Below are 24,650 nucleotides of genomic sequence, written 5' to 3'. Positions count from 1 at the left end.
ACTTAAAATAATACAAACTCATATTTTTAACCTTGTACTCATATTATATATGTTATAAAATCTAGATTCCCCCTCTAATCTAGATTTTCCCTTTACTTTATTACAAAATAAAAAATAAAAGAAAGGAAATGTTAATGGATATATAAACCATTTTAGAAATTTTTATGAGAAAATAAAATAAAATAATTAATATTTTAACAATTTAAAAAAAAAAATAAAAACAAATTTTAAAAAATTTTTTTCATAAAATAATGTTAAAATTTTCCGAAAATAGCTAGTTGCCGATTTGTCAACAAAGCCCATAAAAGAATAGGATTTACCATTCTAGTCCATTCATTTTTCCCCTAACAAACAACAACCCAATCTGAGAACAACTACATCCCAACAACTACCGTGAAAATAACGGCGGCAATATCACGCCTTCTGCATCCACTTGTCACTTTCCCTCTCTCTCTCTTTCCTTCCTTTCTCATTCCCTCTTAATTACTCGCACCAAAGCCACCACCTTCTCCTCACCCTCTCATCACCATCACCATCATCAAAGATCAAACCCACCCACCCACCCCCAACTTCTTAAAAAAAAAAAAAAAAAAATCCAACCCTAAAAAAAAAAAACCCAAAAAACTCAAAAAAAAAAGAAAGAAAAAAAAATCGATTTAAGTCTCTAGAGTTCTAACAAAATTCCAGACCCAAATCCCCACACCCCAAAATTCCCAACCATCCTCCCATCCATTTTATTCCGACTCATAACCATCTCCCCTTCATCAATGTTCTCAACCCAATTCGTCCTCACCTTTTCCCTCCTCCTTTCCCTCCCAATCCTCTTCCTCCTCGCCCCTCGTTTCCTCCCTCCGCGCCACCCTTCCGTCCCAATCCCTCTCCCCGACGAGCTCGACGACCTCTCCCTCTTCAACCGCGCCGCCTCTCTCTCCGGCCCCTCCAACACATTCTCCCACCTCTCCTCCAAAAGCCCCAAACTCAAGATCGCCTTCCTCTTCCTCACCAACTCCGACCTCCACTTCGCCCCTCTCTGGCAACAGTTTTTCCAAAATGCCCCTTCCAAAAACCTCTACAACGTCTACGTTCACGCCGATCCTTCCGTCAACGTCACCCGCCCTAAGGGCACCGTCTTCGAATTCCGCTTCATTCCGGCCAAAAAAACCTACCGCGCCTCGCCGACGCTCATCTCCGCGACGCGCCGCTTGCTGGCCACCGCCGTCATCGACGATCCGGCCAACGCGTTCTTCGCCGTGCTGTCTCAGTACTGCGTCCCTCTGCACTCTTTCGAGTACGTGTACAGCTCGCTCGTCACCTCCACCACCTTCGATCTGACTCAGTCTCCCTCCGAGTCGGCTCAGTACGGCGGGGTGCGCCTCAAGTACAAGAGCTTCATCGAGATCATATCCAAGAACCGGTCGCTGTGGAAGCGGTACGCCGCGAGAGGCCGGTTCGCGATGATGCCCGAGGTCCCGTTCGAGAAGTTCCGGGTCGGGTCGCAGTTCTTCGTGGTGACGCGTAAGCACGCGCTGGTTGTGATCAAGGATCGGACTCTGTGGAGGAAATTCAAGCTTCCGTGTTACCGAGAAGACGAGTGTTTCCCTGAAGAGCACTATTTTCCGACTCTGCTATCAATGGCGGACCCCAATGGTTGCACCCATTACACTTTGACGAAGGTCAATTGGACCGGTACGGTCAATGGTCACCCGTACACGTATCGGCCACCCGAAATTTCGGCCGAGTTAATTTATCGGCTGCGCCAATCCAATTTTTCCGAGTCGTACTTGTTTGCCAGGAAATTCACTCCTGATTGCCTGAAACCCTTAATGGGTCTCGCCGATTCGGTCATTTTCCGCGACTGAATGAAATTTTTCGGTAACTTATTTATTTCTTGTTTTTCACTTTTTACTTTTTACCTTACTAAATGTGACTTTCGAGATCACGCGGAATCAAAATAGTGAGTTCATTAGTCAGGTAAGTCTTGAGGTCGCGTAACAAGTTTAATTTTTACTGCATTGGTTTAATTTTACTTGACTCAGTGAGTTAGTGTCGGTGGCGGTGAGTGAGGGTGGCGGGTGTGTAATCGTTTGATGTTTTGGCTTGAGGAAAAAAAAAAAAAAAAAAATCGGTGGCGGTGAGTGAGGGTGGCGGGTGTGTAATCGTTTGATGTTTTGGCTTGAGGAAAAAAAAAAAAAAAAAAAAGCGAAAAATCCGTGAATCTCACTTTTTTATTTATTTTTGGTGGGAAAGTAATAAAAAGTCCGAGTCAACTTTACTAAACCCGCCTTTTTTATTGGGTGTTTGTCTGCCGATTGATTTAGAATCTTTATTATTGTTTTCATTACCAAATTGCCCTCGTTAGGATATCATTTTTTTTTCCAAAGATTGAAAATATGCAAAATTTGGGAAGTCAATTTAGGTAGCCAAAATTTGGGATTATGACTGTACTTGTAGGAGAGGGTATTGGGTATTTTGACCCATTTTTTAGTGGAGTATTTTTGAAGAATTCAAACTGGTTAAGTGTTTTGTATACAATTTTTTTTTTTCTAACAGTGAATGATCACATGTTATTGAATATATGAAATTAGGTGAAAAATATGGAAATGATTGCCTTTTTTTTTTTTCCTTGCTTGATGCTGCCGACGCTACTTTTTTTTTTTTTTACAGCAAATTTCATAATGGTGGGAAATTTGTAAGAAAAAGTTGTGTATGTGACATTATTGTTGTTTGTGTTGTTGGGAGTTGAGCTAACTCTGCTGAGTCCATTGAATTGATTATTCACAGGTGAAAAAGGCCAATTGTTAAAAGTTTTTTTGACTTGTTCCGGTGGGGTATGGTTTTGAAGCTGGCGCTAAGTGCCTTCAAAGTACAACCAATGTGAACCCAGAAGGTCCAAAGTCACGGACAAATGTAAAAGGAATCAAAAAGAAATCAAAGAAAAGAGATACCTGTGGAAGAGTAAAAGAAAAGCAGGTACTTTTTCTTTAAAGTGTATTGTGATGGTGTAAGAGTAGTACTATTATGGTAATAGTAGTAGTACTAGGAGTAAATGTAGATTTTAGTCCATTTGTGATGTGTTTTTTGTACATATGTAGCAATGGATTATAATATATCCACATGTAACTTAGGGAGGGGAAGAAAAAAAAGGATATATATAATATATTTATTTAGAACAAAATTGTTCTTGATGGTGGGAAAGTTAGCTATTTTGGGTGGGGAAAAAAAATACTCAAATAGTGCCACCCAAAACTTAAGGTTCAATTTATGATTGATAATGTGAGGGAACAATGATTGGCTTTTTTTTACTGCCGGGTGAAATGTAAAAATCAAAGCCAGTTTTGGCCATTTGCTCCTTCCTTCTCTTTGGATTCCCCATATCCCATTTATTTCTTTTTGGCTCCTTGTACAAGATAGAGAGATGCTAGAATCATTGTGTACTATTTATAATACAATTTCTCTATTAAAAAAAAAAAATGTAATGCTGAAGAAATGAAAAGGAGAATTTTGTCTCTCTCTGCTCTTTCTTTTCTCTCTTTGTTATGATTGGTGTTGATGATTCATTGATATCTTAGGTTGCTATACAATAATAATATTATGTTCTTTATATATGAGCTGGAACCTACAATTGACTGGTTATTGCATATGATGAAGTAATCCATCACATTTTGTCTAAAAACAGTAATAAACAGTAACACGGTTCTAGAAAGAAAAAAGAAAAAAAAAAGGAAAAAAAAAAAATAATGTCGGTGTTGTTTGTTTCGTAAAATATGAAATTATATCATGGTGAAGGACAAAGTTGCATTTTCTTTTGCGTGTGATTGATGTAATGGAGGGCCACCTACTCTTGGATGCTTTGTTTTCATTTCTGGGTGGCAGCCAGCCGGTACACAGTACATATTAACTTGATCTGTGTGGTGTTGATCTGCGTGATTATAATACTCTTTCAATAAATGAATCTCTGATGTACGGTTTTTTAACTTTCTCCAGAGGATTCACGTCGGTTAAGTTAAAAAAGCATATAATGAGACTCCAAATTTGTCTAATAAATTTCACAAAACACTCTCCAGTTATGTACTCATTAGGCAAAATAACATTTTTTTACTATAATATTTGTTGTCCAAATTTAGAAGATGCTGTAACTTATACAAATGGTATTTTTTATTCATTCTTTCTCTCACCCAAAGTACATTAGCATTATCTACTTTTGTCCTTGTTGTTTGGGCGTTGTGCTGATGATTTGGGAAAAGGGTAAATGATAAAGAATGGAGGAAGAATGAATATTTTTAGAAATTTGTTAATGGATGTAGGTATTTGTCAATGAATTAATTTAGAAAAGTTTGCTGGGGGAAAAGAAAAAAACGTTTTCATGAAATTAATATCAAAATTTTCTTAAAAATGGTTTGTTTAGGGCTATTGAACCCACATATATATATATATATATATCATAGATATGTCGGTGTATTATATATATTATTTTTAATAAAAATCATTAGCTAACTTAAAATATAAAAAGTAGGTCCTAGGTCCTCAATGTGGGAAAATTATTGAATACTCTAGGAGCACCATAAATGTGTACTTTCTCCCTCACAAAACTGTGAGTCTCACTAATTAAATTACCCACAATTATGTGAGGAAGGAAGTACGCATTTATAGTATTCCGAGAATATCCAATAATTACCCTTCAATGTGAATGCTCTTAACTGGGTATTAATGCATAATAGACATTGTGTTTATGCTATTGTTTAAAGGGAAATTTTAACGAATGCTACAAGAACGTTGGTTTAGGAACTTTTCTATTATGGTGTCAAAATATTCTTAAAATAGTTTGTTAACAAATATCTAAATGTTGACAGCTTTTTATATTTTATATGAAAATAATATCAAAACTTTCCTAATATAATTTATTATTACTTACAATAGTCAATAAATTATTAGCTTTTGACTGTTTTTTTCCATTTGTATCTTTTATTGAAGCTAATATTCTTGGGTCAACAGGTAACTTTAGAACAATTGTTAATAATCATATTAGAAAATTTTTGGATTCTCAAAAAAAAAATATTAGAAAATTTTTGACATCATTTTATGAGAAATATAAAAAGTAGTCAATAAAATTAATTATGTTTTTGTTTTCTAATAAAATATTTTTAAAAATAGTTCCTAAATCAATACCTTTTAAGGCATTCTTTAATATTTTCATATATATATATATATATATATATATATATTCTTTTAGTTAGTTTGGATTTCTCAATTAAACCAAATCATCTCAATTTCTCTCATATAAAACAAGAGTAATGGTGATCGACCCTCTATCTATAAAATTAGGGCTCCAACAGTTCAATTATCTCTCTTGTGTTTGGTCAATAAATAAATTTCAAAATGGAATATAAAAAGAATAAAGAGGAACGAGAGTTTGAATTTTAAACATCTTTATATTAAAAGGTGTCAATCATTGGACTAAAATAAGAAATTAGATGCAAAGTATCATAAATTCTTAAGAGGGAACGAATCGTACTCTTTGACTTAAGAGCAACGAATACTTAATTAGCTGACATTTCAGCATACACATGCAAGAAAGTTAGGTCCATGTTTTGCATCGGAAGGAACATTTAATAGCCGCCAGTGATTATTATAGATCAGCATCAAATGAAAATGGACCATTTACCTATATAGCTTGGGCTACAGGATCTTAAAAAAAAGGAGGTAATTCACATGGGTTTGCCAATTAGACTTGTTCGAGGCACCTACCAAATCAAACGGTCCATACCCATGAAATGAAACCACCTGAAATATATTGTGAAAGTTATTACTTTCACCGTAATCCGTAAAGGTGTAAAGGCACAATAGGTTTATGGTTTTTTTTTTTTTTTTTTTAATCTGAGATAAAAATTTACTTTAATTTAAGTTAAGTGTATATATGTGAAGTTTTTTTTTTTTTTTTTTTTAGATATTTAAATTTTAACTTTTGTTTTCTACCCACAAAAACTTTGTACTTGTAAATTGTGAGCCAATAGTACGTAATGGTAGAGGTGGATGATTTTAATCGTACGTACTTAATAACATAATTAAGATTGATTAAGATATCTTAATTAAATTATCATTAGTCAGCATTACAATAACGCAGCCACTTGCATCCTCTTTACAAGTCTTAAGAGTGTTCCGTTGCGATAATTAATTCTATTAAAAAAACAAATAAAAAAACCTTTCTGGTTGCCAAATTTTGAAGAAAAGAGATAGAACTAGTTAGGTCCGGAAAAACAAAGAAAAAGCATAGTGCAAATTTTTGTACTTAACTTTGTATAGTAGTACTTAAAAAAAAATAAAGTCAAAAACATTATATAAATATAATCCTACCTTATTCAATATCTTCTGAGTTGAATTAAAGAATTTCACAAAAAGTTGCCACTCGATTTCTAAAGTGGGTGACAATTGTTAGTAGAAAATTTGAGAAATTCAGAAGTGGTCTTAGGAAGTAAAGTAAAATCTTTTCTTGTTAGCGAAGAAAAAAACAAAGTGAAAAAGAAATTGTAGCTTAATTACCTCCTTCCTTCTTGGTTAGGTCGATTGATGATGTAGCTTTCAAAGCAATTGACAAGGGAAGGCCAACTAATAACAAGACTTCTATCTTGTTGGTTTATTAAATTTAAAACTCAATAGTCAATACTGGTGGATCATGGATGTGCTAGCTTTCCTAAAAGCAAGGAGGCCCATTGTGGGGTCATGGATCGGAGACGCGTGAGATGATTTTCTCTCATATTTTGTGGGTTTTATACATTTGTGAGATCCACTTATTGTGATATTTTATAAATTAATTTTTCCATGAATTGCTATGTTGTCTTTAATTTTTTTATGTTAGCAAACTCTATGAGAGATAATTAAATCTCTAGCTTGCTCAAGATATCTTACGGAACAAAGTAAGAAGTTTGGGGTAAAAATTTATATACGGTTCCTTAATCATGTTTGAGGACCTAATCTATAACACCTGAATAATTGTATCTAAACCTTACCCCCCAACAGTTGAAATCAGTGTGAGTAGTGTAAACTTGAATGGGTAACTCTTTTTCTTTTTAACATTTTATTTTTATGTTCACTTGCTTAAACATAGAAAGTAGTCAAAGTTGGGTTGTGAGTAATTCAACTCACCAAGTTTGCTTTGACCATGATTTACTCCCTGAGAAGCTAGATTAATAGAGATGCTTAGAACATAGGAATTTTAAAAGCCTGTGAGTTCTTTCAAGTTTCATCGTGTGGTATGGATTGGATCAGAAGTTATCATTATTCATTCATACATAAGCTCCAAAAATCTCTCATAGTATTAAGCTCCAAAAATCTCTCATAGTATTATTGGTCAAAGAGAGTAACTAAGAAAGGACTCTGGGCCTTGGCAATAGCTAAATCAAAAGGCTTCAAGAATGTTATTGTTCCTGTTGAATCAGTTAAGGAAGTGATTGATTCTCAAAAAAAAAAAAGGTCAAGGAAGTGATTGCGTTATGTCAAAGGTAGGATTCAAGTCGTTGTCTCTAGAAGCTACTGTGAATCATGTGATTGATGTAAATATGACTTTGACATAGACACAAAGAGTATGGTTCAAGGTTGGCTGCAAACGACTTCGGGAACCATCTTCTTTGGCATGTATAGTAGAAAAGTCCTTTATGCATAAATTAAAAAATAAAAATAGATTACAGTTGAAAATTTGAAATGACAAAAACAAAATTGAATTCGTAGGAATAAATTGAAAATAAGTTAAAGTTAGATGGTGTAGTTTATAATTTAATTTAAATTATTTTTCTTGGTACTTTGTTCCGATCTTAGTTCTTTTTATGCAAAAATTGAACACACAAAAGACTAATATTCATTTACAAAATTATAAAATACAAATCCATAATTGCATGTTTGGAAGCAATTAATCTACTGACTTGGAATAATTATCTTGTAATACACATAGAGCATTTACATTGGATTAACTAAAATTATAGCCAAATTCAACCTAAAACCTACTTTATTTATTTTAGAATTTACCCATTTTCACATGGGTTTTCATCAAACTTTTCCTTTTTTTTTTTCTTCTCAATCTTTAATTAATATATTTTTAATTATTTTCTTTATTATTTCCCCTCTACTTCTACTCTTGCTTCTCACTTTGCTTCACTAACAACACAATCCCAAAGCCATCACTCTTGCAATGCAAGTCCTAAACTTTAAAGCCACAATTGTCACCCATGACCACCCAACCCAAAGACACGAATCCTCTCTCTTAGTAACCACACACCTGCTCGTGATTAAATTCTTGCCGCAAATCCAAATCAAGCCTACATATTAAATCCCACATGATCATGCTCATGACTCCATGGTCTATAAATGATCTGAAGAGAAAAAAAGTGAATAGAGAGAGCATGAAAATGGGATGAGCTTATAGTTATGGCATGGTGGAGAGAGCTTTTGTTGAGAGAAAAAGAGAGACATTGAGCAGTAGAGAGAGAGAGAGAGAGAGAGAGAACTCATTTTGCTAAGCTACAGTGCTAGTCAGATTTGGCTATGCACTGGAGCTAGCAATTATATATGTTGGCTCTTTTTTGAGTTGTACTGTCAAAATTTAGTTGGACTAATCTGATGGGTAGTCGATTGCTAATGCTTTAAGCATTAGAATTAACCGTGCAAGACATTTTTTGTTAACCAAATTGAATAGAACTATAACGAAGAATCAACCGAAAAATGTCCCACATCACATCAGACAGGTAATATGTTTTAATCCAATGTATAAGAAAATGAAGAGTTTGATGTATAATTTATAGTGCATTCAAAAAGTGAATAAGTGAAATATAACAAATGGTTTTTTATTTAAAATTTGGTTAAAACTTGTAAAGCCGACTTTAAATTTAATGTTTTTTCAGGGACCACACTGCTTACTGCTTAGGGTTTGGCCATAAAAATAGACAGAAAATGTGTAAGAATTTTGTTGGATTTAGATGCCATGCAATTAATTGCATGGTGCAAATTACCATAATGTTGTGAGATGTAAAAATTTGAAAAAGTATAAAAAGTATAAAAAAGAATAAAAATTTAAGGTTAATTTTTTTTCTTTCTAATCCAATGATTGAGATTACAAGTGAAATTTTATCACACATTCATTATTGCTATTGCACCGTACCACAATCCCATTTTCTTTTTTCGTATTTTACTCCTTATATGACAAGTATATGCCTAATTTGGTAATAGCAAGTTCAATATAACATTCTTTGAGGATGTTCAGCTCATTTTTCCAGCAAAATGTTCATCTTTTCATTTTATTTTTTTGTGGGGCTTTTCCCCCATAAAATATATAGAAATTTAAATTGTTGATTTTTCCTAACAATTTAAAAGAGAAAACAAAATTTTCACACATATATATATATATATTTTTTAATTTTTCACTGTTTTCAATATTGTTCTTAATTATTCAATGTATTTTTTGTATTTAGTTTTAAGTTATAAAAAATTAAAATTTTACTTTCTAAATATAATTTTTGTTATATTAAAAATGAATATTGTGGGGATAAATGAGCTGAGTAGGAGTATTGGGCCGTGGGCCATGCCCGAGGATATAAGGGAGCCCGAGGATAGTTGAACAGTAAGATAAGTATGGGGGTCAATGGGTCGAGGACAAGAACAAGTAATAACGATCAATTGGTGTCTCTCGAGGATCCAAACTTCATTGGGAAGCATTGTGGAAGGTTAGAGCTCGGTTTCCTAGAGAATACTGTGTAAGAGACAACCATACTTCTGAGGATAAGTTTCAAATAAAGGAGTCCATAGTAAACTAAGAAATATCTGAGAAGAAGGCTACTACCACCACATTAAATATTTTGAACCTAACCAATTAGCTGCATTTATGTGGAAATGACCCCCGAGCAAGGATATCTCAGTTCACAGCTACTCACAAAGCTTGCAGGAGGTTTCTAATGAGACAAACATTCAAAAGAGCACCTACATGATCAACAAGTGGAAGATTGGGATTGAAAAGAATAAGACTATATAAGGAAATGGTCCTTGTGAAAAATGGGGCTTGAAATCTGAGAGGAAAAGAAAGAACTCCTTGTACTTAGAAAAAACTTGAGTAAATATAAGAACACTTATCCTCGGACTTGACTAAGGAGTGTTATTCCTTTCAAATTGTGTTTTCTTATCTTTCTAGCACGAATCCAATCTATTGTGGCTCATACTGATTTACTGAGTCTTTTACCTGTAAAATATATTCTCTAACAAATATATTGTTTTGGGCTTATTCCGCCATCATCTATTTTGGTTGGGTTGTGGGTCTAATTCTAGTCCTTACAAATATTAAATTAATTTATGTTCTTATTTTGAAATAGGTATATAAGAATAATTTTATGAAAAAAGTGAGTCATAATTTTTTTATAAAGAAAATTTTGTCTTTTATTTTTTTATTTGATTTTGTCTTTTATTATTTGAATATAAAGCCATAAAGGGGGAGGAGGGGACCAACCTTACTAACCATATTTAAATGTGACAACAACAATATCCTACTTTATACACATGAATAAATTAATGTGACCCATAACGCTATTAAATTGGCCAATCAATGCATAGAACTTGAAGGTTAAGTCACTAATGAGAGTGGATTAAAACATAGTCTAATTCAATCACATCAAAGTATTAGTGGTTTCAAGCGATTGAAAATGATAATTCTTATTCGAACTAATATCATGTTAGGTTTCTCAAAAAAAAAAACTAATATCATGTTAGGTTCGAACATAAATCTTATTCTATATCAACATCCTAACCATGAATCACAACTTTATATGATACAAATAAATTTCTTTAAAAAATCATAAGATTTTGAAATTATATAAAAGAATCCAGATGGTTTCGAAATGTAAAAACGTCCAAAATCTTCATAATTTGATATTTTTCCCATTCACTTTAATTTGAAATAATTCATATTTATTTTAATATTATTTTTGGGAAAAAAAAATTATATTTTCAGAAACAATTTAAATATCCAATGGTAGTAGTGACTCATTATTAAATTAAAAAAAAAAAAAAAATTTTCCCACAATTTCGGTAATGGTATTGCCGAAATTGTGGGATTTTTTTTGCACAGTCCGGGCAGCTTGGGCAGAGGAATTACGGCAATACCATTGCCGTAATTCAAGTTTTTCTCTCTCCTCCGCTTTTCTCATTCTCTCTCCTCATTTTTCTTGAATTTCGGCAACGCTGTTGCCGAAATTCAACCTCTCTCCTCATTTTGCCAAAAAACTTCAAACAGTACCTATAATGCAAAAATGTTTTAATTTTGGCAATATTTAGCCAAAAGACTCGGGACCTGTCTGACACAGTTCACACCTTTCCCAACACAAAAGATGAATGTGGATGTACTCAGTACTCTGTTCCATTCCTCAATTATGAAGTGAACTTTACTATCTCCCTCACAAGTCACAACACAACACAACACATCGGTGTCCTTAAAGTTTGTACCAGACTCCATTAACAGCATCACAGCAAGAAAGAGCCAAGAAAGGAAAGTGTGAAACAGCAGAGTGAGTTGATAAGCATTAATCCAATGGCAATGGCAATGGCAATGGCAATGGCAGTGTTGGCAATGCTGCTACTGATGATGACGACGACACTTGATGCAGACAACACAAATGGGTTGTACCAGCCATGTGGTGACACCAAGATCCAGAGATCCGATGGGTTCACATTTGGAATAGCATTCTCAACCAAGGACTCATTCTATTACAACCAGAACCAGTCTCATCAGCTCTCTCCCTGTGACCGCCGCCTCTCTCTCGCCACCCTCAACTCCCAGCTCGCTGTTTTCAGACCCAAAGTCGATGGCATCTCCCTCCTCACCATCAACACCTCCAGCTTCTCTCCGGTAATATCCACTCATTTCATATCTTTTAGCTCTAGTTTTTCAAATCCCATATGTTATATATCATTGTCATATCCATATATGCATCGATTTTGGTTCTTCAGCTAATGATGCCCTGATGGGTGCTACTGTTTTGATAAAATATGACTCTAAATAAATGGGTTATTAGCACTTAACATTGTTAAGCAAATGCCAAATGTTGCTACTTGCTAGTGGTGTAGTACTCATGTTTTTACATTCAACAATACTACACGCAACAAATTTCACAACTTGTTGAGGCACTGAATCACTTTTACTGCACACCAATCACAAACGGTTATCTTAACAGTTGTGAAATCGATCGTGCCATTAAACTTTTTAAAATTTTAAAATTGTATTAAGGAATGTGAATGTTTATATTAAACAATTGAAGAATGGAGTGCCTCTTATATTGGAAAGAAAAAAGAACAAGAATACTAGAGTTACAAACATAGTAAATTGGGATCGCTGCGACTTCATGAATTAACATGCATGATCTGCCTGCGGTATGTAAGGTGGGTGGGTAAGGATTCAGTAACTTTGGATGAAATCATATGAAGTGAATTGAGGAAAATTTGAAGACTTAGAGTTCAATAGGGATAAATGACTAGTTATTTGGGTTTGATGACAGAAAAGGTGAACTAGATATAATCAGCCTTCTACCTTTTTCTGTCAAAAAAGATATAATCAGCCTTTGGAGCTAAAAGAGTAGTGTTTTTGGGTCTCCCAGTTCGTGTTACTCTTTCTCTTCGTGTAAATAAGTGATTGAACAGAAATGGGAAAGTACATTTACAAGGTGTGATTTGACTCTTGAGATTATAAATTATTTGATCAATAAATGTATTCATTTTATGGGATATCTTAAAGTGAATACAGATAAAAAGACGTTCCACACATTAGAACATTTGGATACCATTAAAGCATGAGACAGAAGAATCAAGGCAGGAGAATCTAGATGCTTCAATTAACCCTAAGGGGTAGCACCATTGGTTTGAATTGTGCCCCCCTCCCCCTCTCTCTCCCCTAGGGATATTATGTTGTGATATATATTATTCCACTTTAAATTTGTTGCCCTGTTAGGTAGGTCTCCAGTATATCCTCTCAACGTTGGAGGACTTTACACTTCTATTACAATAGTAAGATTGTATAATTTAATAGCTTTTTCCATTGCTCTCCCTGGATTTTCTTCATTCCTGATTTAAAAGATACATGCTTGCTTCTTGCCGGTACATGTGAGTTTTGGCTGTTGTTTTCAGAAGTTATGGCCAATTTGATCTGCTAAGACTATTTGGGGTTTAGTGTGCTTGTTGCCTGTTGGTTTGGATTTTCTGTGGATTAAATCCATTTCTAAATCTCAAATAGTGTTTGGTTAACCCAAGAATAAGAAGATTAAAATTTAAACTGAAAGTTTGATAAAATCACAATCATTCAATAAATGAAAGACACTTAATAACAGGCCAAACCAAATGGCACCTAAAGCCTGTCAGATATCTGATCCTTAATGGATGTGGATATCAGAAATCAGATTCTGCATGCACAATAATTGATCTAACTTCAGTTAGTTGTAAGAGTGTACATTGAAGTTGATATGATCATATTAGTGATGAGATTTGATACTTGCTTAACCCTCTGATTAAGGTTTTTATGATCAGTTGAGTTATTGGGTAGAAAGACATCATGAAAACCACAGTTTCCGATCAATCTAATAAATTGAAAGGCCTAGTTCTAGTCAATTTCCACTTGGTGGTTCACTATATCATGTGTTACTTCATATTCACATACATATGTCTTATGCAATTGCATGATTTTGTTCATGAATTTTTATTTTGGATGTATGTATCGCCATTTGGTACGAATTAGAGACTTTTGGAATAGAATTATTCTTTTCTTTGACAAACAGATTATCATTGTCAATTAGGCCATTCATAAAATAGACATAAAGATTGGATTTGAGTAGTGTCCTCTCTGGGTCCTTGTCATCTTATCTCTAAGACCTGGCCCTGTTGCAAGATGCATGGATACTCCATTTTAGCTCACGTACCCGGATCCGATACGTTTCGTAACGGTATCATACCGGATACCTCTAAGATGCATGGCCAATCATTTTTTTTTTTTTAGGTCCCAATACATCTAGGATTCATCTGTGATATGACTTAGATACCATTGTAACCCAACCCCGATAGTGAGAGATAGCCCAAACTTGCAAGAATTTTTATTTATATGCTTTATGTATTGGTTTCAATGTTGAATACTTATCTAATTATCTTTTATATACTCTTTTGGATCTTGGTTTGTATTCTACACAACATTTAACGGTCATGGATTCACTTATTATCCATTATTGTTTTTAAATTGATGTATGCTTAACAATATATAAAAAATAAATGCTTAACAATATATAAAAAATATATTTAATAAGTAAATTAATACACGTATCCTCGACATATCGTACCCTAAGTTTTTCAAGAAATGTTGTATACTTGTAACCATACCTGTATCTGTACCGTGCATCTTTGCATTTCATCTTCTGTAAATTTCATGTGGTTGTCCATGCAATCTGGATCTCATCATTCTCTGCAATATAATTCTGTTACTTAAATTTTGTGCTTCACAGGATACTTATGGTGGGTATATGGTGGCATTTGCGGGGAGAAAGTATGCGGCAAGGTCTCTCCCTGCTTTTGTTGCAAATAGCACCTACATTGTCACCAGTTTCACTCTGGTAATGATGCAAAAGCTTGTACCTGGTTCATATTCTTTTAAATAGATGTCTCATATTCTTTATGATCTAATTAAACTAAATGGACATTAAACAAAATAGGTACTTGAGTTCCAGAAAGGTAGGCTGCAGAATTTGTATTGGAAGAGAGATGGATGTGCTTCATGCTCAGGTAAATCTAATTTTGTTTGCCTCAACAAACAAGATTGTGCCATTAGAACATCCAGCTGTAAAAACCGAGGGGGTTCAGTAGATTGCAGTCTTGGGATACAGCTAGCTTTTTCTGGCACAGATAAGCATCTGATGGCTCTCAATTCATGGTATGAAGTCGAAAACCTTCGGCAGTATTCCCTCTATGGCTTGTATTCAAACCTCAAAAATTCTCTCACTAACCAGTACAATGACTTCTTTTAGCGATGGGGAAAAAAGCCTCTTTCAGTTCGTGTCAAACATTCCACCAATTGTCTTCATTTGTTTATGTTGTAATCTTGTGACTGTTCATCTTCACCTGCCCCTCTTATGCCTTCTTATTCTAAGAAAGTATATTTCCTCCTATCTCGATTTTGATTATCTGAGATCTTTATAGCTTGCTAGATTTCCAAACCTCTTTTTTCTTCCTGGTGAATTATTTGATAGTTCTATTGTTTGATTAATTGGATTATATAATGAAAGGAAATAGTTGACTTCTGTCCTGCTGATCAAATTATTTATGTTAAAGCAAATGTGTGTTCTTGTTTGGTTATTGAGATTAGAAATTGGCTTTAATCATCCATTAATCATCGAACTCTCTATTTTGTGGACCAGGGTTCTCTTTTCAAGCTTCACATTATTAAATTATATACTGCAATGCTTTTATGTTTGTACTGGACTCACACTGAACATGCAAAGAATAAAATGCACAGATTACCGTATCTTAGACTACTGTTCATTTTGCAAAGCAGGCCCTGACTATATTGCTTGAGCAACAACTGATATAATCAAACTAAACATTTCATTAAATTTTGTTCTTTCCATCAACTGATATGGCATTTTGCAAAAGCAGTTGAGTGGACCAGTCTATCTACTAGTTAGCCAGTTGCTGATGATAAAACAGGCAAGAGACTGTAACTAGTTCATACGCCTAAATCTTACTCTAACTAGTTGTACCCTTTATTCATAATGCAGAACCTTATTATATTATCAGCAGGAACGGCTAGTTATTGTCTTAAATACTTTCTTTTTAGCTTGCTAAATCAGCTGGTTTAGTCTATACTGCTGTTGTTTTCACATTGTGAACTTGACTCCCTCTGTGGCACAGCCCAATGAACTTCTTAAATGAGAAGATCCTTAAAAGGAATTTTGTTGATATAAAATATTTTCATAGTGATAAGTATTTGTCATGATTTTCAATTTTTCTTCTTAATGAAAAGTTATGATTGATTATCGTTGGTACTGAGAAATTGCAAAGATAGTAAAACTCCTGTTTGTCGATAAGGTGTATTTTGTGCTTTAAGACAGCTTCAAGAATTCTGAGTTCTCATTTGGCTTAGGTTTATTTGGTTAGGTACAAACCATCATTTAAAACCTTTCTAGATATAATTCTACTTTTGCCCAGCTTATTTTTTTCTTAAACAAATAAAGTAATGAAAAATATGCACAGTGGGTTGAGACCAAGGATGGGGAATTCAGGCATGTTTTCTTCTCTGGTAGAAGTTGACTGAAAAAGATTTACAACTTAGAGTTTCTGCCATGCCTCAATCATGTAGGACTTAGGAGTAGATGCTTGTGACTAGAATATGAAAATAGACCATCCACTAAACTCGTATAGATGATAATCATTTCCTTGAGTTTGGTATTTCAACCATTTTTTCCTTTTGACACTGTTCAAACAAATCTATAAAGATTAAGAATATAGAATTAAATCGGTTTACTATGTGATCTATATATATTACTTATGTATGAATATTATTACATTTATGTAAAAATAATAATAACTAGACATTGAATTTATAATTTCTATTTGGTTATTTATCATATAAATAAAAATAGAGAAATATCAAAATTTGCTTAAATCGGCTGGCTCTTAATCATTAGAGAGGATAATAATATCTTGATTTAGATTCAATCCGGATACAAATAGAACTTGGGCTGGCCTATTGACCAAATACAAATAGGACTTGGGCTGCCCCAAGTATATGACCATTAACCACCTTTATATGTGCAACGTTGCAAATCCAACAAAAAGAATTAGTGCTATCTGTCTCAGCAAATAAATCATAGAATAGAATTGCAACTTTGTTCTGCATGTCTCACTTTAGCGTTTGGAATATTAATGAAAGAAATCAAAACAGCAGCAGAGACAGAGAATTGCTTGCAGAAAACTCCAAATAATGGGAAAGTGGTAGTGGGTGTAGGAAGCATATGGATTTAAAAATTTAAATTTAAATAAAAGAGAAGCATATTTATGTCTAAGTTGGCAAGCAAAGCATAAATATTTGCCTTACTACTTGCTTCTCTCATTACACATATATCTAAGTTGGCAAGCAAGCATAAATATATGTCTTTGTTTACTTACTTTTTTTATTCCACATAAGCCTAAGTTGGCAAGCAAGCATAAATGCCTTGTCTTGCCTACTTGCTTATGTTTTTTTTGGACAATGGCATAATAATCCTATATATAGTAGAAGTTATAGATGAGTTTAATATGAAGTTAGTTTTAACAAAATTGAAATTGAGGCTAACTTGGAAGCTCCTCAAGGTGTGTTTTCAAGCAAAATTTGATTCTTTTTACGGTAAGTATTGATAGTTGCTTCTGTAGATTTGTTCATATGTATGTGTGTTTTTCTTCTATTGTTAATCATAAACAATAGGTTGCTTTGCTTGCTTAAAATTTATCGTATAGATGTTAAATATAGTTACATTTTATTGCACATGAATTAACACTATATTTGTATGAGATATATTACCGCTAAATGATATTATGTAGATTTGTTCATATGTATGTGTGTTATTCTATTGTTAATCATAAACAATAGGTTGCTTTGCTTGCTTAAAATTTATCGTATAGATGTTAAATATAGTTACATTTTATTGCACATGAATTAACACTATATTTGTATGAGATATATTACTGCTAAATGATATGGTTTATGTTACATTAATGTAATTTTGATAAAAGATGTCACTTAATTGCTTCAACTTATCTATTACAGATTAATTACAAACATATTTCAAAATAATCAGTTGATTTTTTCGGTTGAATCTATGAGATTAGTTATTTACTATATTTAAGAATACACAAAAAAAAAAAAAAAAAATCCTAGAAGGGCTCTTTATAGATTAGTAGATCACCTAGAATAGTAGACCGCCATTATATTTGGTAAGCTGATAGTTGTAGGAAATAAATTTACTCCAACAATGGGTTTATAAACAATTATTATGGAAAAAAAGGTATCGAGCAATATAACTTTTATAAAAGTTACCCAGAGTCTAACTTATATCAAATATTCATTTTGTCACATATTAATAGTAAGATAATTTACATTTATTCGCAAAGGTTTTAAAACAACATTCACCCCCTCCCCTCCCCCTATTTATTGCATTTGGGGTAAAGAGGGTTTGAATCTAAATTATCTTCGTGAAGAACATCCTATAGTACTAGTAAGCTATAAAACTCTTAAAAAAAAATTAACAAAAATTCATTTTTATTAAAAAAATCACAAATTATAAAAAAGAAAAGAAAAATCAATTAGAAGAACTCCTATCTCTCTCAATAATTTTAACTTTAACACTGCCTTCCATTTTTTACATTGCAAAACCCCCAAATTTTAAAAAATCACTCTTATTTTTCATTCAAAATCCAACCCTTACACTTATTAGACCCAAAATCAAACACCTAGTGTGCGTTTGCATGCAAATGATTTAGTGTTGCGTTTGTAGTTTTCTTTTCCCGCTGGGCCCCACCGCACTGTTCACGACCCAGCCAAAAACATACAAATGCGCATACTCATACATTTCTTGGTCCCACGACATTATTCACACTTTTAAAAATTATTTTGCTACAGTGTTTTCAATAATAAGTTTTCAGTTTTTAGCAAATAAGTGGTATCCAAACAAACCCTTAATGTTGTCATACCCACCAAACACCAACCATGCCCAAATTCTTTGCATAGTGTATACTCCTCCGTAACCTTATGAAACTAAAAGCCTCCAATTTTTGTTAAAATCTCATAGTCACCAACACTTCAACTCAATCTTGTAAGCAAAATCAAACATCAAAATCAGTCTTTCACATTGAAATTAAGCAATAAAAAATGCTACCATACTTAAGAAGTATTATTAGCAGCCTTCTTTGTTTCTTTTCCTCTATGCTATTAAGTCTTTTTTTCTTCTTTTTAAACAAATTGGATGTAGGTGTGATTGTGCATGCAATAGAAGATGGAGCTTCAACATTTTTACTATCCAAAGCATCGTTGATCTTCAGTGAAGAGAGAATTTATGGCAAAAAATGTTATAGGTGCCAGGAACCAATATTGGATCCTACCTATGGTTGTATAAAATGCAAAGAGTATAAATTCTACCATCATAAATCATGTACGAAACTACTCCTTGGGTTTCACCATCCCTTTCACCCAATGCATCCTTTTATTCTCTTTGACGAATCAATTGGTTATTGTGAGAAAGAAAATAGCAAATGCGAACTCTGCAAAGAATATCACTGCAAGAACTCAACCATTTCTAGTGGAAATATTGTTGGATCTAACTGAGTTTGCATTTGCTGTTTTCTTTCTCACAACAACCCATTGATTCATCAAAGAAAATAAGAGGATGTATTGGGTACAAGGGATGGTGAAACCCACTGGGTAATTCCGCACATGATTTATGATGTTAGAACTTATACCCTTTGCATTTTATATAGCTGTAGCTAGGATCTAATATTGGTTCCTGGCACCCATAACATTTTTTGTCATAAATTCTCTCTTTATTGAAGATCAACGATGCTTTATTGGTTAATGGCACGAATAAAATTTTTCGCCGATTTCTGTTGATATTTCACTAGATTTCAGAAGATTTCTGCCTCTATGACGCCAACCAAACTAATTGGCACCTGTTAAAGGTCCAGTCTAATCAATCTCTTCAACTAGTGGTGGGTTGAGGTATCCTCCACCCGATCAGGTCGAAAGAGCGGGTTGAGCCAAACCTAATCCAATCCGATTCGTAGACAACCCAACTTTTGTACAACTTGAAGCTGAATCCCACGCCTTCCCATTGGCAAATCAATCATGTTTACTTGCGACATTTGTGGTAAAGAAGGCAAGGGTGTGCCCAATCTATGTGTCCCATGTAGTTTCAGATTCATAGAAGTTATGGCTCTTTCCAACGTAGGGTGAAAGTTGTACATCACAAGCACCTTCTCCACCTTATCCGTTCTTCTCTTAAACTCCTTAAATTTGACTCCCGATTTTGTCAACTTTGTATTCGAAATGTGAACACTAACTATTACCATTCCTAGATGCGATTTGTTGCTTACCTCAATTGACTTAAATTTTCTGGAACTTAAAGATGAAGATAATCCAAAGTTCAATGAATTCATTGACTCGGCAACTTACCAAAAAAAAATAATAATAAATATGGGGGAGGATGGAAATAAAATAGCCACAAACAACGCGTCAGTCATGAACATGACTTAGTTTTTTTTTTTTTTTTTTTGAGAATACTAGACTTAAAGTTTACTAATGAGGTTTTGGATGAGAAAAATTGCAATGGGTCTACATTGGGCTGTACCATGCCGTGCCCTCGTATGTTAGAAACAAGATGCTAGTAGATAATAGGATATTTCAGTTTTTAATGTTTTATGATACATTGTTTCGCAATAAAAGTTGACACTCATTTGGAACATTGAGTTAAGTGATGATTGACCAAATATTGAAACTAAAAGGTAAATTGTAGATATTTCTTATCAGTTCGTGTATGACAACTTTTTCGCTCTATGTTATGTTTCTATGCAATTTCGATTGCATCCTGTTAAGGAATTTATGCCCCGGTTGTGTCAAAATCCCAATTTTGAGGCCAAGTTTATTAATTAGTAAAATTATGCTCAAGTTTTAATTGGTTAATCACATACCATGACACAAAATAAAGAGCACATAGACAACCTACATGGTGACCAAAGGAAAACCAATGGAAGAACTGTCATTAAATTTTGTTCTTTCCATCTTCATGACATTGTATTCGAGGTTTTCCTGAGGTAAGGTGTGATCCGGCATTCTACAAAAGCAGTTGAGAGGACCAGTCTATCTACTAGTTAGCCAGTTGCTGATAATAAAACAGGCACAAGACTGTAACTAGTCCATATGCCTAAATCTTACTCTTAAACTGGCTGTACCCTTTGTTCATAATGCGGAACTTTATCATATTATCCGCAGGAACGGCTAGTTTATTGTGTTAAATACTTTATTTTTTGCTTGCTAGTCTATACTGCTGTTGTTTTCAGTTTTCACATTGTGAACTTGACTACCTCTGTGGCATAGCCCAATCCAGTGTCTGCTGAACTTCTTAAATTAGAAGATCCTTAAAAGGAATTTTGTTGATATAAAATTATTTTCATGGTGATAAGCGTTTGTCATGATTTTCAAATTTTCATTTTAAATGAAAAGTTATGATTATCATTTGATAATGAGAAATTGCTAAGACAGTAAAACACTAAAACTCATGGTTGTTGGTAAGGTGTATTTTGTGCTTAATACAGCTTCAAGAATTCTGAGTTCTCATTTGGTTAGTTACAAACAATGTTTTAAAAACTTTCTAGATATTTTTTTTGAGAAAGAAACTTTCTAGATATAATTCTACTTTTTCACAGCTTTTTTTTTTTTAAACAAATAAACCGATGAAAAATAAGCTATTGACTGTTAATTCCCTTAATGGTGTAATGTCTGACTCATTTAGCTGGCAGCGGCTATCCATCTGTTACTTGGAGTAACTATAGAGCTTTGTAATAAATGTTGATCTCTAGCTGTTATTCATGTATAAATGCTGGTTATGAATGTTGTCTCTGGACGATGCTCTTTAGCTTTAGATGATATATTCTGCACTTATCACCAACCGCATTGAAAAGGATATCATCTGTAGGACAGCATATACACACTAGATTGAGACTAAACGATGAGGCCTTTAGGCATGTTTTCATCTCTGGGATTGAGATCAAGTGCACTGATGCAATAGCAGTGATCGGTTGAGATTGAAAGTTGCAAAAAGTAACTTTGAATCTCAACCATTAAATAAAAAAATACTACAATATTAGTCCCTTAAGTTTACTCTGTGTACGTAATTGGTCCCTCAAGTTTGAAGTGTGCGCAATTGGTCCCTAAAGTTTTCAAAATGAGCAATATAAGTCCTTTTACTAACTGCCATTAACAGTGTTACTTATGTGGCTAACGGATCAATGACTTGATATTTTATTTTAATGATGTGGCATATTTTTAATTAAAAAATTAGCAACTAAAATTACACATGAGAAACATTGTTTACCAAATAAAAAAACTATTTTCTATCAATTTTAAACACTTAAAAAAAAATGAAAAAGATTAACAATGCAAACGACATAGCAAACGAAGTCAAAAAAAAAAAATCCGAATGAAGCTCAAATTTCACACTTAAAATTGAATATAAAAAAAAAAAAAAAAAAAGTTGAGTTTGAATATGGGTTTGAATTCGGAATTGGTGCGGACTATTGAGTTGGTGCTGGGAATTTCGCTAGGCGAGTCGGTATCGGACTCGGTCGTACTGATCGTTATGACGTCGTTTGCTGTGATAATAGGACTTTTGGTTTTTGTGTGGAAGAGATCGTCGGATCAGAGCAGTAGTAATTTGGTGAAGCCGGTGGAAGTGCCTAAGTTCTCGTCGTCGAACAAGGACGAGGACGATGAGGGCTTGTTCTTCCCTTTCTCTCCCCTTCTCTGTCTCGTGGTTGGCTGGTTGGGTGTTTTTTTTTTTTTTAAGCCGTAGCTGGGTGTTTACAATGGGAAGAAAATCGTTTTCTAATTTGGTAAATAATGTTTCTCATGTGTAATTTTAGTATGTAATTTTTTAATTAAAAATATGTCACATCATTAAAACAAAATGTCAAGTTATTGTTCCGTTAACCACATAAGTAAGACTGTTAATGACAATTAGTAAAATGGCTAATATTGCTCATTTTGAAAACTTGAGGGACCAATTGTGCACGCTTCAAACTTAAGGGACCAATTGCGCACACAGGGTAAACTTAAGGAACCAATATTGTAATTTCGCCTAAATCCTTCATCTCAAGTACAAGTTGACTGAAGCAATTCTAAAATATTTTCAAATTAGTGTTTCTGCCATGCTCCAATCATGAAGGACTTAGGAGTAGAAACTTGACTAGAATATGAACGTAGACTATCGAATAAACTCGTATAGACAGAGGCAGAACTAGAAAATTTTGCTTGGAGGAGCCAGCCCCTATTTTTATAGTCTATATCTTCAAAAATGTTTAATAATTATAGGTAATATAAAGGATTTCTTTTTAAAAAATTGGGGCCATGGCCCCCCCACCCTTGGCTATAATTCCACCCCTGTATGCAAATGATAATCATTTCCTTAGGTTTGGCATCTCAACTACCTTTTTCTCTATGACACTGTTCAAATTAGACTGGGCAAACAGGTTAGGTTGGGTTAGTGGGTATGGATAATATTAAAAATAAATCAAAAAATTTGAGTCAAGAATAGGTCAAACACATCTATAGGGGCATTGGGCCCCAGAGTCCATTATTTATGTATATAATGGACCAAAGGCCCAAGCTGAGGACTGAAGGCGTTCGAGGGGGGTAAACGCTGTCAAAAGAGCCCAAGTTGGCAAAATGAGATGTCAGTTTAGACCATAACGACCTAGGGAGTTGTGCCAAGGATAAGAGCTTTCTCGGCTAATCGTGGTCGAGGTTCGTAGAGGTGGTTTGTTGTTCGAGGGAACATCATAAAAACACTCAATTGATACAGATAAGCACTAAGAGAGCTTAGAACAAGGAAGTGTCCTAAAATATCTAAGGAGAAAGCTGCTACATCCGCATTAAATGCACTGTAGCTAATTCCCTAGCCGCATTAATGTGGAGGTGATACCTGAACAGTGTATTTCAGTCTTATAACTACTACATGAAGACTTGTGGGAGGTGTTGATAGGACAAGTATCAACACTAACCATCTAGCATACACGTGGAAGGTAGGGATGAAAGAGAAAGACAGTATAAAAGAAGTAGGAGGCAACGAGACGGGGGATCACAAAAATCAGGAGAAAAACATTGTAGTAATCTAGAACCAAACTTGGAACCATATTTGAGAGCATTATACAAGAACTAGTCTCCTCGGACTTTACCGAGTGCATTTTTTCTTCAGTTCAAACTTGTCTATTTTCACTCTTTTGACACCAGCTTACTTAACTTGTTGTTTGATTAATTAAAACTCAGTTTTCTAACACATTCTATATAAATTCATTGTTTTGGGCTTTTTGGGCTGAAGTCCATTCGTATTTTTGGGTTGGAAACTCAAATCTGATTCTTACAACATCTATAAATAATAAATATTAAGAACATATAAGTTTCAAAATTTTGCTTATATAAGTTACTGAGTGATCAATATAGTTACTTATATATGAATATTATTAAATTTATGTTATTAAAAAAAAAACATTGAATTTATCATTTCCTTTTGTTATATGCCGTTAATGTTATTGTTTATGTGGCTAACAGAATAGTGACTTGACATATTTTTAATTGATGTGGCATTTTTTTAAATTAAAATATTATAAAATTCAATTTTGATAAACTCACTACGTTTGATGTGGCATAATGTCATACGGGCAATTAAAATAATAAGTTAGAGAAATGATATGTCTACAACATTTTTACAATAAATTCTAAGTGGCAGGTTGTTACTGGTTGTTATTGTTGGGGCAAAAAATTAATCTTATTGTTAGTTTCAAATTTGAACCAATAACAACTAACCACCTGTGATTTGTTGTAAAAATGTTGTAAAATTGTTATAGACGTAGCA

At 33.7% G+C, this 24,650-nt stretch overlaps 2 protein-coding genes and 1 long non-coding RNA gene across 3 annotated transcripts; all 3 read left to right on the top strand.

Annotated features, from left to right (window-relative positions):
• The first annotated feature begins 604 nt into the window (after positions 1–604).
• Positions 605–3,508, top strand: LOC112040817 (glycosyltransferase BC10). Its single transcript, XM_024073739.2, has 2 exons — positions 605–1,872; positions 2,782–3,508. The coding sequence occupies exon 1, from the start codon at positions 768–770 to the stop codon at positions 1,857–1,859; it is 1,092 nt and encodes a 363-aa protein (XP_023929507.2). The 5' UTR covers positions 605–767; the 3' UTR covers positions 1,860–1,872; positions 2,782–3,508.
• A 7,801-nt stretch (positions 3,509–11,309) lies between these two features.
• On the top strand, positions 11,310–15,296 carry LOC112019206 (uncharacterized). The gene is made up of 3 exons (XM_024051732.2): positions 11,310–11,875; positions 14,505–14,612; positions 14,712–15,296. Exons 1-3 carry the CDS (start codon positions 11,558–11,560, stop codon positions 15,021–15,023), a joined length of 738 nt encoding a protein of 245 aa, XP_023907500.1. The 5' UTR covers positions 11,310–11,557; the 3' UTR covers positions 15,024–15,296.
• Positions 15,297–16,247: 951 nt separating this feature from the next.
• LOC136069283 (uncharacterized) lies at positions 16,248–19,253 on the top strand. The gene is made up of 2 exons (XR_010630503.1): positions 16,248–17,380; positions 19,002–19,253. It is a non-coding gene; the product is annotated as an uncharacterized LOC136069283 (long non-coding RNA).
• Positions 19,254–24,650: the final 5,397 nt, after the last annotated feature.

The sequence above is a fragment of the Quercus suber genome, unplaced genomic scaffold, assembly GCF_002906115.3.
Source record: "Quercus suber isolate HL8 unplaced genomic scaffold, Cork oak 2.0 scaffold_160, whole genome shotgun sequence".
NCBI classification, from domain to species: domain Eukaryota; kingdom Viridiplantae; phylum Streptophyta; class Magnoliopsida; order Fagales; family Fagaceae; genus Quercus; species Quercus suber.
Note: the sequence above shows the minus strand (reverse complement) of the source record. Positions and strands in the feature narration are given on the sequence as shown.

Coding starts and splice junctions, on each gene's coding strand:
- LOC112040817 (XM_024073739.2), top strand. CDS start 768: ATGTTCTCAACCCAATTCGTCCTCACCTTTTCCCTCCTCCTTTCCCTC.
- LOC112019206 (XM_024051732.2), top strand. CDS start 11,558: ATGGCAATGGCAATGGCAATGGCAATGGCAGTGTTGGCAATGCTGCTA. Junction 11,876..14,504: donor ACACCTCCAGCTTCTCTCCG/GTAATATCCACT, acceptor TGTGCTTCACAG/GATACTTATGGTGGGTATAT. Junction 14,613..14,711: donor TTGTCACCAGTTTCACTCTG/GTAATGATGCAA, acceptor TAAACAAAATAG/GTACTTGAGTTCCAGAAAGG.